At 43.3% G+C, this 12,953-nt stretch overlaps 1 protein-coding gene across 1 annotated transcript; it reads left to right on the plus strand.

Moving 5' to 3' along the window:
• The first annotated feature begins 1,611 nt into the window (after positions 1–1,611).
• Positions 1,612–12,555, plus strand: SPRYD7 (SPRY domain containing 7). The gene is made up of 5 exons (XM_075421505.1): positions 1,612–1,772; positions 3,490–3,606; positions 6,657–6,823; positions 8,474–8,576; positions 11,361–12,555. Exons 1-5 carry the CDS (start codon positions 1,667–1,669, stop codon positions 11,456–11,458), a joined length of 591 nt encoding a protein of 196 aa, XP_075277620.1. The 5' UTR covers positions 1,612–1,666; the 3' UTR covers positions 11,459–12,555.
• The last annotated feature ends 398 nt before the right edge of the window (positions 12,556–12,953 follow it).

Here is a 12,953-nt window from a genome sequence, read left to right on the forward strand (position 1 = left end):
GCTCTTGACCCCAAATGTTTATGGGCTGTAACAGTAAGGCCAGTAAAAGAAAGGAAGCATATTTTAAAGCTGCTCTTAAAATCAGATTGGTTTTAGGCACAATTTTGAGAAAGAGACAGCGTTTCACCTCATGTTTCAAGTAAAGAGGTGTGACTGATAAAGCTCCTTCAGACCAAGTAAGATATTTCTTGCTGTGAAGATTTCTTTTAACAAGTGTTTTTGAATATCCGTTTAAACCGCGCCCCCCCCCGACAGACAGTGTTGTACCACATGGGTTACATTAGTCGCATCATATTATAGACTGTAACAAAATGCTAAGGGAGATTTCTGGGTGAAATGTGGCAAAGTAAGAGACCAGCCGAAAATCATGGGAAACAAAAATTTCATCCCAAACTGGTTTGAAGATAAATAAGCCATTAAACATACGTATTTAAATGATCTGCTGTCTGCAAAACATGCTAGATCAGCAGTTCACGGCACAACATATATTGGATATTTTTCTGTAAATAACTAAACATGTGAAGTAGGTACAGGCTGTGCTATCACTATTTACCACGTTTGTTGGAGTCCAGTTTGCGGCCCCTGTTTTGGAAGCTGTGTGCCGTAGGGACAGCTTTAGGGCTTTTGCTAAAGAAACACTTGTGTAACCCGAAGGCCACAAGTCAAGCTACAGCTTTTAAAAATCCATGGCATTCTCTCTGAACGGGACACAAAGCTGATCCCAAAGTATGCTTCGCAATAAAACGGTTAAGTGCAATGATAGCATGCTGGCTTTTCACTGTAGCGGTCTTTACAGCTGAGTTCGGCTCTAAACACTCTACCAAAGCTTTTGGACAGATGAGAGACCATACTCCAGAAGCAAACAGGACCCAAAAAGTTCAGCGTTAAGGCTCACTAGCCGGACAGGTTTGGAAGATGAGGAGCAAGGGCACTGCACCAGGAGCAAACGCCATGGAGGCAGGCGGACAGGCCCCTGGCGGGAGAGGCGGCCGGGCCGGGCTGCGCCAGCCTGTCGCTTCAGGGAGCCCTGCCTCTCTTCACTTTTCCAAGAAAGAAATAAAAAAAAAAAAGGGGGGGGGGGGGGGGGGGGGAAGATAAATGTGGTTCTTGTTACTTGGAGCCGGGAATAACCGACCAGTAAATTTCCACGACCGAGTGCCTTCCCACAGGGCCAGCATTGTGAAGGTCGCTGAGGTGACACCTACCATCTGCCCAGGGCACCATCGGTGTCCTCTCTTACAAATGTGTATATAAAATGTCACATATATATACATATAAATTGTCCGTAGGTGGCTGTGGGAGGCCGGCCGAGCCACCGCCGCCTCAAGCCACCACTGTGCTCCAACACGGCCCCTCAGCTGCGGAGGAGGAGGAGCAGGTTTCCGCCCGCGCTCAGTTTTAATTTAAACTTTGACTTCCTGAGGAAAGACGGGGTTTCAGCGGGGTGGTTTTGGGGTTTTTTTCAGGCCGTACTCGATTTCACGAGCCCACCCGCCATGTCCCGCCATCTCCCGCCATGTCGCGCCGGGCCGGGCGGCGGCGAGGGGACCGCCCGCCCCGCTCCGCCACCTCCCGCCCGCCAGGGGGCGCTGACCCCGCCCCGCCCTCCCTGCCGGCACCTCTGGCCGCCGGTGCGGCTGCGCCGTGCGGCGGGGTCCCGCCAGTCATGGCCGCTTTCGCCTCCTGCTGTTTCTCCTGGTGCAGGGATGGGGGCGCCGGCCACATCCCGCTGAAGGAGATGCCGGCGGTGCATCTTGACACGCAGCGCATGGGTGAGCGGGGCGGGCGCGGGTCTCCCTTTCCCCTGCCGGTGCCGTGGGGCGGGCGGGGGCTTCCCCGGCGGAGAGGCCGCAGGCCCGGCCCCGGGGCGCGGCAGGCCGGGGCTGCTCCGTGAGGGGGGAAGGCTGGCCCGGTGAGGGGGGAAGGCTGCCCGGCGGGCAGTGAAGGTCTCGGTTGGGTTGGGCACGGGAGGGTGGTTCAGAGCAGAGGGGGCAAGTTACGGCAATGGAGACGCAGAAGGAGCCAGGCCATGCAGAGTCTTGTCCATACCGCTTTTTCATAGAATTGTGGGTTGGAAAAGACCTCTAAGATCATAGAGTCTAACCATGCGCCCAACACCACCATGCCTGCTAAACCATGTCCCAAAGTGCCACATATACAAGTTTTTTTGAACACCTCCAGGGATGGTGACTCCACCACCTCCCCAGGCAGCCTGTTCCAATGCCTGACCGCTCTTTCAGTAAAGATATGTTTCTTAATATCCAATCTAAACCTCCCCTGATGGAGCTTGAGGCCATTGCCTCTTGTCCTATCTCTAGGAGAGACAGGGAGAAGCAACCAACACCGCACGGTCAAGCTCTTTTCAGTAGTGCCCAGTGACAGGACAAGGGGCAATGGGCACAAACTGAAGCACAGGAAGTTCCGTCTGAACATGAGGAAGAACTTCTTCCCTCTGAGGGTGACGGAGCACTGGAACAGGCTGCCCAGGGAGGTTGTGGAGTCTCCTTCTCTGGAGATATTCAAGACCCGCCTGGACAAGGTCCTGTGCAGCCTGCTGTAGGTGACCCTGCTTCAGCAGGACGGTTGGACTAGATGGCCCACAGAGGTCCCTTCCAACCCCTACCATTCTGTGATTCTGTGAACACCCATCTCACTACAACCTCCTTTCAGGTAGTTGTAGAGAACAGTGAGGTCCCTCCTCAGCCTCCTCTTCTCCAGACTAAACAGCCTTTTTGAGTGCCATGCTTAGCGTGAGCTAACCACAGAGCCCTGCCCCAGCTTTGCTGAGGAGAGAAGCGATCTGCGTCAGCTGCAGCAGAGCCGGGGAAAGAGCTAGGAGGAAAGTGGTGTGGCCAATCCTGGAGCACAGTTAATTAGCCTGTCTTTAGTCAGTTGTATCGGTGGACCTTGACTGTCTCCCATGTTCTCGACCATGACAACAGTGCCTAAAGATGAAGTCTTCCACTGGAAAAGGAAAACTTAGCAGAGGATTTTTTCTCTCTGTTTGCAGACATGTTTCTAATAAAAGGATTTATTCGGAGAATAATGAAACACTTTGCAATTCCATCAAACATTTCTACCTGATGTGCTTTTCCTTCTCTGTGTACATTTTTTTTCTCCAGTGGATAGAGACAGGGTACAGGGCTTTGGTCTCACAGCAAACCCTTCCTGACTAAATTGTAAGTTATGCTTCTGATGTGGCTGAGCAAAGGTTGTAATCAGCATGGTGCCATAAAACCAGAGAGGTGAAATTAGAGCAGCATATAGATTTTAGATAAGTAAACCCTAGTTGAAAGATGAACTAGCCTGTAAACAGCCTCTGTTTTCTTACTTCAAAGCATGCCCCATTGTCATATTTCTCACAGACTGATGAAGCTCTTACTTGGGGCTGAAGGAACCAAAACTGTTCTCAATGTTTAGGGCTCTTAAGGGCTGCTTCCAGACTTCTAAAAATGTTTTGAAATTTTGTGGGTTTTCTTCTTCTTGCAGGAACAGATGTTGTCATTGTTAAAAATGGAAGAAGAATATGTGGCACGGGAGGCTGCTTAGCCAATGCACCTTTGCATCAGAACAAGAGCTATTTTGAGTTTAAAATCCAGTCCACAGGTTAGTCAGCAAAAACATACAACTTTAAACTTGGAAGGTATGTCAGATTGCCGGCTGGTGGTCATATCTCAAATACCAAGCACATGCATCTTTCTAATTGCGTTGTTGAACTTGTGAACATTGGAAGAGTTTTATAAGTTGTCATTGTATAAAAGGAAATTTCTTTCTTTTTTTTTCTTTTTTAAATTGTGATGCTGAAACATTAAAAAGAATGGTAAGTATATTACTAAAGGAGTGCAAATACAGAAAACACCATCTTGTTTTGTGTGCTGTTATATGCATGTTTTTCAATTAGGATATTTTAGAAATGTTTTCTGGTAAGTAAATGCTTATGACCCTATAAAACACTGTAGCTATAAAGTTGGGATTTTTTTTTCAATAGTGCAGTTTATCCAGCAATATTTGTAGTTGTTTGTCTACCTCCATTTGCTTTTAACATGCACAGTGTTTGCCCAACCAGGAGTAACACTCCCTATGCTACAGTCTGCTCTTCAAATGTGCAGCGCTTATTCTGACGCTGCCTTATGAAGAGGAGCCTTTCGGCACCCTGTTTCTTTGTTTTGCACAGATCTAATGCAAGGCAGCTAAGAGTGAATGAAATTTGGAAGCATTATGCTTTTACTCATACGGTCGGCTTCACTAGTATGCAACGCACAGGCTTACCTGTATTCTGACATTAAAAATCTGCCTGTGTTTTTAAAAACAATAGGCACTGTGAAAATGAAGCTGTTCTTTCCCTAAGTGTGTAGGGGGAGGGAAGAAGAAGGGGAGTGTTAGTCCAGGACAGGCCTTATGATACCAGCTGGAGCTTGAACCCGATGCTTTTGGGTAAGGGTTGTTTGCTTTCAGTTGAATTGGAGCGCAGGCAGCGTGAACACAAATCTCTCCAAAACACCTTGCAGTCAAACCAGTTGTTTAGGTTTAAGCTACGTGTAAACCCCAGCTCAGTCTTAACTTGGCAATTTTAGTATCCTTTCTGTTGGGGTAAAAATCCACCGTGGCTGTTGTTCGTATATGGTTATTATTCACACAGACAGAGTGTCCGTGTTCTTACACTAGTTCTTACACTTAGTTTTAGAAACACAGGAAATAATCTTTCCTAGTCCCTATGAGCTGTCTCATGTCTTCCTGTGCCCCAAGACAGTAGAGTTGTAGATCATTTAGGTTAAAACTTTGATTCCCAGGAGTGTCCTTGCACAATCTATTAACGGTCATCTATGCTGTCATCCTGATTATTGGAAAGTTTTCTGAAGTCTAGTCTGAATCTTGTTCACATTCTTGTCCTTTTCCTTCTGGGCATGTAAGTATGAGAATAAATTGTTCTGCAATTTTGTCTTTTGAAACTGATTTTCTTATATTTTTGCCTCATCTTAGTCTTCTGTAGATTAAACAGTCCCAGTTTTTTCACTGTCTCCTTACCGATTAAGTTTTTAGACTTTTGATTGGTTTTGTTTTTTCTTCTAGAATACCTCTAATTGACCTAATTTGTCTTGAGGTATGATGCTTAAAATGGATGCTCTGCTCCAGGTGCAGCAGCAGTAGACGTCCTTCATCTGCTGTACGTGCAAGAAGTCTGCTTTATCCATGCCATAGATCCAGAAGTTTTTCAGAACAGTAGCATACAGACTCACGCTCAGCATGTGGTCTGTGATAACCTCCAAATTATATTCTGTGAACTGGTTTCCAAGCCACTATTTTGTTTCTGCCGCTTACTATTCCTACTTACCTGCTGTTCTTTGTAATTCAGGAAAGGTAAATGCATTTTCCTTATTTCAGACCTCTTAACCAATTTGTCAGGATCATTTAAAGCTTGAGGGGCCTCTGAAGAGCTTGCAGTCCTGTCAGGTTGGCAATAAGCATGTTGTCGTGTTACTGAAGTCATTGATGTGAATATGGAACAGTATCTGACCTTAGGCATTCAATGCAAAACCTCAAACCCCACTTGAGTCATCTTTTTTGATTTGACAGGCTGCTACTGATGAGTAGTCCTGGAATACAGTGTTCTAACCGGTTGTGCATTCCTGTTGCTTAACTGTCTAGACCATGCTTTTGTAATTTGACTATTTCAATGTTCTGTGAGGTTCAGAAACATTACCAAATCAAGATCTGTCACATTTACAATTTCTTCTTTTTCCCTAACGCTTGTCTAACCACCTGGAAAGGAAAACATCTTGTTCACAAATTTACACTATTTGGATTTGTTTTTTACAGCTTCCTGTATTCTCAGAGTTTGTTTCTCGTATTTTTCTGGGAATAAAGTTAAGCTAAGTGGTTACAATTCTCTGGATCCTTCTTTTTCAGGATAGATGCTGTTTATCTTCAGTCTCTTGTGACTGCTTGTGCTGGGTCTGGCTAGGATGGAGTTAATGTTCTTCATAGCAGCTCCTGTGGTGCTGTCTTTTAGATTTGTGACCAAAACAATGCTGATAACACGCTAATGTTTTAGCTATTGCAGAGCAGTGTTTGCACAGCATCAAGGCCTTCTCTGTTTCTCACTCTGCCACCCCACCCCCCCCCCCCCGGCGTGAAGAAGACTGGGGGTGCTCAAGAGATTGGGAGGGTACACAACCCAGCGGATGATGCAGACTAACCAAAGAGATATTCCATGCCGCATAATGTCGTGCTCAGCAGCAAGAGGGAGTGGAGGGGATTTGGGGAGGTTAGCAATCTTTTGCTTGGGAATTGGCTTGGCATCGGTCTACGCGTGGGAGGTGGTGAGCGATTGCCTTTACATCGCTTTGTTCTGTTTTCTTTCTTCCACTTTTCCTTTGCTGATTGAACAATTTTTCTCTTTACCCACAAGTTTTGTTGGTTTTACTCTTCCTTTCCTCTTCCTTCGTCCCACTGGAGGCTGTGGGGGGAAGTGAGTGGCTGGGTGGTGCTTAGCTGTCTACCAGGGCTAACTCACAGTAGTCCTGGTATTTCCAAGAGATATTTGCTGGTAGTACTGGCATGGGACTAGTTAAAAGTACCTTCTTTATGCTGTCCTCCTTCAATCAGATAGTCTTGAAAATAATGTTTTTTCTTACCGTGTTCATGTCCTGTTTTAGGGATTTGGGGTATTGGAGTTGCAACCCAGAAAGCAAACTTGAATCAAATTCCACTTGGTCGAGATGTCCATAGCCTGGTGATGAGGAATGATGGAGCTCTCTACTATAACAATGAGGAGAAAAATAGGCTACCAGCAAACAGCCTTCCTCAGGAGGGCGATGTGGTGGTGAGTTTCTTTACCTTCCCCAGTTGTTTCCAGTTTCCTCTCGTTTACAGCTCTGTGGTCAGACTGACTGTCTCAATCAAGTTGCTCGGCTTGCATCTCCCAGTTCGGAAAGTGCTGATACAAACTCCCGTTGTGTTTGAACAGATCAGCAGCCTGGATACCAGTGGACTTCATACTCAGCATTGATGCATTTCTGAATGAGGGACAAACTTTACCAGTGTTAGAAAAGCAGTTTCTAATGCTCTGTTGCGGTCTGGTTGCGGTATCTACCTGACGGATAACTCCCATCACGAGGATGCTGCGTTGTTTGAGATGGGACCTTCCTGACCAAATAATGTGCTGGGATGCATTGCATAGCTACGCACCATGCCCAGCTGAACTCAAGGTCCCGTGGCTAACTGGTTAATGATTAGAAGGACAGAGCTGAGCAGAGATAGGTCGTGGGTGGTAGATGAATTGTATTTTTAGCCAAACGTTTGTAGGGAAGGAGAGATATTAAGTGGGGAGAGAGTAATGCGCACTGAATGATTGAGTGCAAATGGAGAATCTTGAGATTTTTTGTACCTTGCTATTCCAGGTTTCTCAGAACATCTGGAAGTGACTTGGTTCAGAGGGTTGTATTTTATTGCTGTCATTTTCTCAATGTCCTATTAGAGGTTTATTTTCAAAAATACATGGGAGCAATGCAATGAAGTTTAGACCGTTTATCACCGCTACTTTTTCGTGCAGGATAACCTTACCTTTATATAGCAGTGGTTAGAAATTTCATGTTTAGAAGCGCCAAACAGCTAAGGTTGATGCCTTCATCCTTTACCATCAGATACCATATTATTCTTTTAATCCCCTTCTGAAATTGCTTTTTTCAAGGATTGCAGACTGTTTCAGGGTTTGGTCAACCTATGTAGTCTGAACAGCTTCAACTAATCACAAAAAAAAGTAGCTGATGTGTTACTGCTGACTCCCCAGTTTTCATAAATTTCAGTTTATTTTGTTCTGTCACAAAAATAGATTTCTGAAGTAGCGTATGACAACACAAATTGTCACACTCAGCCATACCGAAACAGTCGAAAAAATCATTTAGCTAGCAAATAAGTAATTTATTACCTTGTTAGTGTTTGCTTTCTGCTCTGTAGTCAGCATATTTATAGCGTTGTGTATGAAACCATGGTCTGTTGCTGCTGGCAGAGAAAATGAGCTGAGAGAGGTTTGCATATGGAAGTAGGGACAGATAAACTTGATTCATCCCATCACTATTTATTAAAGTTATTTCCCTGAGGAGATATAACCAAGAAGACCACAAACTGCTTAATATTCAAGATCATGGAAAATTTTGTGTTTCTTTAACATGGTGAAGAAAAGTCTGGGAATTTGTTTTGTAAACTGTCTTTAGTAAGATGTGGTGTGCAGTACTGTGCTGCATCCAAACTGAATGAGTGTTAAGGAATTCTGAGTATTTGAAAATACAGGTGTTACTGGTAATTTATTAACTTCTAGTCCTTTGCAGGAATATTTCAGGTGAGATTTTCTAGGATGCTGTGGTTTGCATAATGGTGTTAAAATTTGCCAGTGGCTAAGAAAGCTAAATTAAGTAGCAATCTTAGATGTATAAACTTGTTGATGCTTTTTTTGTTAATTTTCTGTACTTTGTAGGGCATTACGTATGACCATGTAGAATTAAATGTATATTTAAATGGGAAGAACATGCATTGTCCAGCTTCAGGAATCCGAGGGACTGTCTATCCAGTGGTCTATGGTAAGTCAGAGTTTTTCAAACTGTTTCACTGCACGGACAATATTCTCGTACCAAGTCTGTCTTCTGAGCTATGTATTGTTCTCTCACTTAGATGAAACACACATCAATCATTTATTTTTGGCAATTACAACAATAAATTGCATGAACATACAAAACTAGGAAAATGCAAAAGCATATTTTCACCTCATTTTTCATGCTGCTTAATAGCTAGAAAACAAAGTACTGCTTACTGACTACTTGAGAGTGTCCACATGCAACAAGCTGGGGACTTACTGCACTCAGTCTAAAAACTGCTAAGTGAAAAAACAGTGAAGCAGGTGGAAAAAAGAAAAACATCAAATTCAAAGTAATGTAGACTTGTGGGCTAATCTGATTTATCTCTGAAGCTTAGTATTTATGCCTGTTAATTTCACATACTTCATAAATCCATTCAGTGTTAAATACGAATAGATATTGAATTGCTGTTTGTATTTTCTTATGGAAATAATAACTTTAATGTAGTACTGGTACAGCTGCTTGCTGTGTAGTGGTACAGCTCTTTGCTGCTATACCAAATTGATGCCCAGTTTTGAGACCCAGCAACTGGTGAGCTAGTTGTGGTAGCTGTTCTGCCAGCATCCATCAATACAACACCACAGTTCTGAACAAGAAAGAAATTCCGTATCCAATTAATCCCTGCATAGGCAGTTTGAGAACGAATTGATGAATTATGGAAGCTGGAATTTGGCCAAGACGTGTGTTAACAATTTACTCTTCCAGAACTTGGCGGTGATTTTGTGGTTCCCAAGTAGTCAGAATTCTGTTTAACATCTCGTCTGAAAGGCAGTGCTTCCCCTTGCCCGGTGCGTAACCGCTGCTGCGCTCTGGGTTGGCGAGTGACTTACAGCAAGTGGTAGCTGCTCATCAGATTCCCTGCGTTACACCTGCAGCCCTCACCAGTTTGTTTTTATTCCTGTGTGAGCTTCATCTAAGTAGTAGCCTCTTCCAAAATTGTTTTGTTCTTGATACCGTTAGCTGTGTGATATGGATAATTTTTTCATTTCATGGTCGGTTCCTGATGAACGGTTGGCATGTTGCCGTTTATATCTTCATACATTTGTAATACTGAATTTTATAAATAGGAAGAAAATACTCTAGGTGCGATGTAGAGCCTTTGAAGACTGTCAGTGTAGTTGACAAACTGTAGCTCCAAGCTGTTGGGGTGGAAATTGTTTTATGTGGTCACTTTGAGATGTGTCCTTAAGCCACGTGATGGCGCTGCGAAAATGCGGTGGCAGGCGGTAGCGGGATCCGCTTGCGCAAAAAGCTGTGGTGATTGACTGTTCCATCGTCCCTGTATTTTGGAAATGGTGTTACACAGCAAGGAGAATGCAGGTTGCTTTCAGAAAACGTTTGGTGGCGTGTTAACCTACTATAAATCATCTTTGACTAAAGAAGTTCTGTGCCTCGGGAATGCGGTCACCTTTTATTGCCAGGCTCTTACGATCATCTTCCACAAGTGGGCATAATTTCATCATAATCATCATGTCTCCTACATATAGCTCTAACAATTGAAGCCTTCAAATTGCTTTTGCATGGCACTTACTTGGTATAAACATCAACTATAAATGTCCTTAATTTAATGTGAACAACTTCTAGTCGTGTGAAGGGATTTGACCATAGAGAAGAGAGTTTCTTAAGCATTTACTCTATCCATAATTCAGACTAGAACTATAAATAACTTTTTAAAAGAAACGTGATAGAGCAGGCAAACACGGTGTCAAGCTTGAGAATGTAAAACAGAAAAATGGACTTAAAGGTTCCCTACAGCGGGAACTGTACCTCAGGCACTTTTGCGGAAGTGAGATGCAAACACTGCACAAGTACCACAGAACTGTACAAATATACCAATAGGAGTTTTAACTGAGCCCAGGAGGGAAAAATTCCTGCCTTGGCGCTGAGATATCTAAATTGCAAACTAGAATATGGAGATGAAGCTTTTTGATTTCAGTCTAATGTTGCTAGTGTACCAGGTTCGTCTTGGAAAAAGCTGTCTTTGAAGGAGAGCTTGCTTTTCTGACTGGCTTGGTAGTTCAGTTTGCTAATGCAGTGCATGAAAGCTTTGCTGTGAAAATCCTCAGCAGTTTCTTTTTTATATTCTACGTTGAAGGTGGTAACACTTGTGTCTCAGATTATGCAGGGGGTCCAAAACTGGGAGAAGTATTGTAAAAAGACCGTTAACTTCCAGTGTAAAGAAGCAACAGAGAAGCTTTCTTTGGATCACATGCTAAAACAGATGGTCTGACACCAAGCATTGCAGACATCTGAAACTTTGTAAACCTCCAGAAAAATCATTGCAGGCAGCTGATACTGCAGCAGAATTAGGAAGTGGACAGAAAAATACGCAGCTGAGGAGGTGACAGCCCTGCAATATGTATCTGGTGATGTCCTTAATCTGTAGACTTGTGTAGAAACAGAGTAGAAAATGTGGAGGGAATTGCCTGAAGCCCTGCTTACACTCCCGGTGAAATCAGAGGTGGCGTTCACATTGACTTCACCAGGGGCTGTTACCAACTGACGTACACAGCAGGAGAGAGATATGATTTGCTCTCCCTGGATATGTGTGTAGGGCTTTGGCAAATTTGTGGAAGGTACTTTTTTTAATTGTGTTGTGTATATGTAACAGATGTATTGGAGAATACTCTTCATGGATTGAGCATAGTATGTAGTCTAGTAAGATGGTGTAATAGAGGATCGCACTGAGTGTTCCTTCTCTAATTCCTTCTGTTTGGTTCTCTTCTGCAGTTGATGACAGTGCCATTCTGGATTGTCAGTTCAGTGATTTTTATCATACGCCTCCACCAGGGTTTGAAAAGATCCTCTTTGAGCAGCAAATCTTCTGAATGTCTTCATACCGAAAATTTGCACCCTGCACTGTTACAAAAGCTTTGTCATCTTAAATAAGGCTTCACTTTTAGGAAACATATCTGTATTTTTAGTAAGTACTTGTGACTGTTGTCTGCAGAATTAATACGTTAACTGCAACACCAGGTAACTCTGTTGCAAATACGAGATTTCTGGAAATGTTTTGTGGCTGAAAATGAGTGTTTTGGGACAGGGTTTTTCTCTGATTTGTACTTGATGCATAGCGAGACCAAGGGAGATTATTGTCATCAGTATTACGTTCAGTATTTTGAATAAACTGGAGCTCTATAAAGCAAGTAGTTCTTATGCACATGGTAGCTATGGAGACGGATAGTTCTCATTTTTTTTCCAACTTTTTTCACAAAAGTTATGTACTTTGTTTAAAGGAAGCACTGTGTTTCTAGTCTGCGATTTGGAGTTGCGGTGTTCCAGTTGCGCACGATGACTAATAATAACAAAGGCATAACTAGCAGCTAGCTACTTTCTTTGCAAGGTGTAATTTAATCCATTTCTTCAATCTTAGACCAGCAAATGTAACTTATCTATTTCTCCTAGCTTTTCATTTGCTTTTAATAGGACACTTCCTAGTAATACCTTTTTGTTGGACCTTAAAGAGTAAACCTGAACACGGCCTGTGTTTTTCAGGACCACCATGCTGTGTTACTCTGGTAGGAGAGTAAGTACGGATCACTCAACTTGGGTATGCAGAGAGCCAGGTGAAGGGTGTGAGATGTTACGGTGAAGCCTTACATCTAAACTGTAAATTAGATTATTCTATTATGGAATAGCATATTTAATTTCTTTGTGAATCATTTATAAATTATTAATGGCTAAGACATTGTTCTAAAATGTGATGCCCTCGAATATGAATTGTGAGATGCTTTTTTTTCCCCTCTTGTCATATTTAATATACTTCCTAGAAGAGTTTTTATTGTAAAGAAAATCTTCATACTGGATGTTTGTTTTTTGGTTTTGGCTCTTCCTGGGTTAATGCATTTGCATAAATGAATGATTTTATTTAAATATTTTTAGAAATTATCTGATTCTGAAATTTTCAAATACAAACAGCTTTCTCAAAGCCTTTCACCTTATGATTTTCCTGCGTCTGTCTTTTCATTCTGAGCGGCCCGTGTTTGCCTTCCTTTTAGCCTTGCCATCACATGACAGTGTCGGGTAGAACTCTTCAGCCTGAAAGGAATGATGCCCTTGTCAGCATTATGGTGCAGAGCTAGGGAGATTAGAGGGCAGTTTTATTGTCTCCCCTTGAAATCTGCTCTGCTTTGCTGTGGTCAGGTATATAATCTGAGTTAAGCAAAACATTCAGGTGTTTTGTTTCAGTTTCCCCTGTAGATGTTTCGAGCAGTTTCCCCAGTAGACATGGGAGCAGCCATCCCTGCTAGGGCAGAGGCTTCTCTGGTGGGTTGACCCCGGCTGGATGCCGGGTGCCCACCAAAGCTGCTCGATCACTGCCCT

Source organism: Opisthocomus hoazin, chromosome 1 (genome assembly GCF_030867145.1).
Source record: "Opisthocomus hoazin isolate bOpiHoa1 chromosome 1, bOpiHoa1.hap1, whole genome shotgun sequence".
NCBI classification, from domain to species: Eukaryota; Metazoa; Chordata; class Aves; order Opisthocomiformes; family Opisthocomidae; genus Opisthocomus; species Opisthocomus hoazin.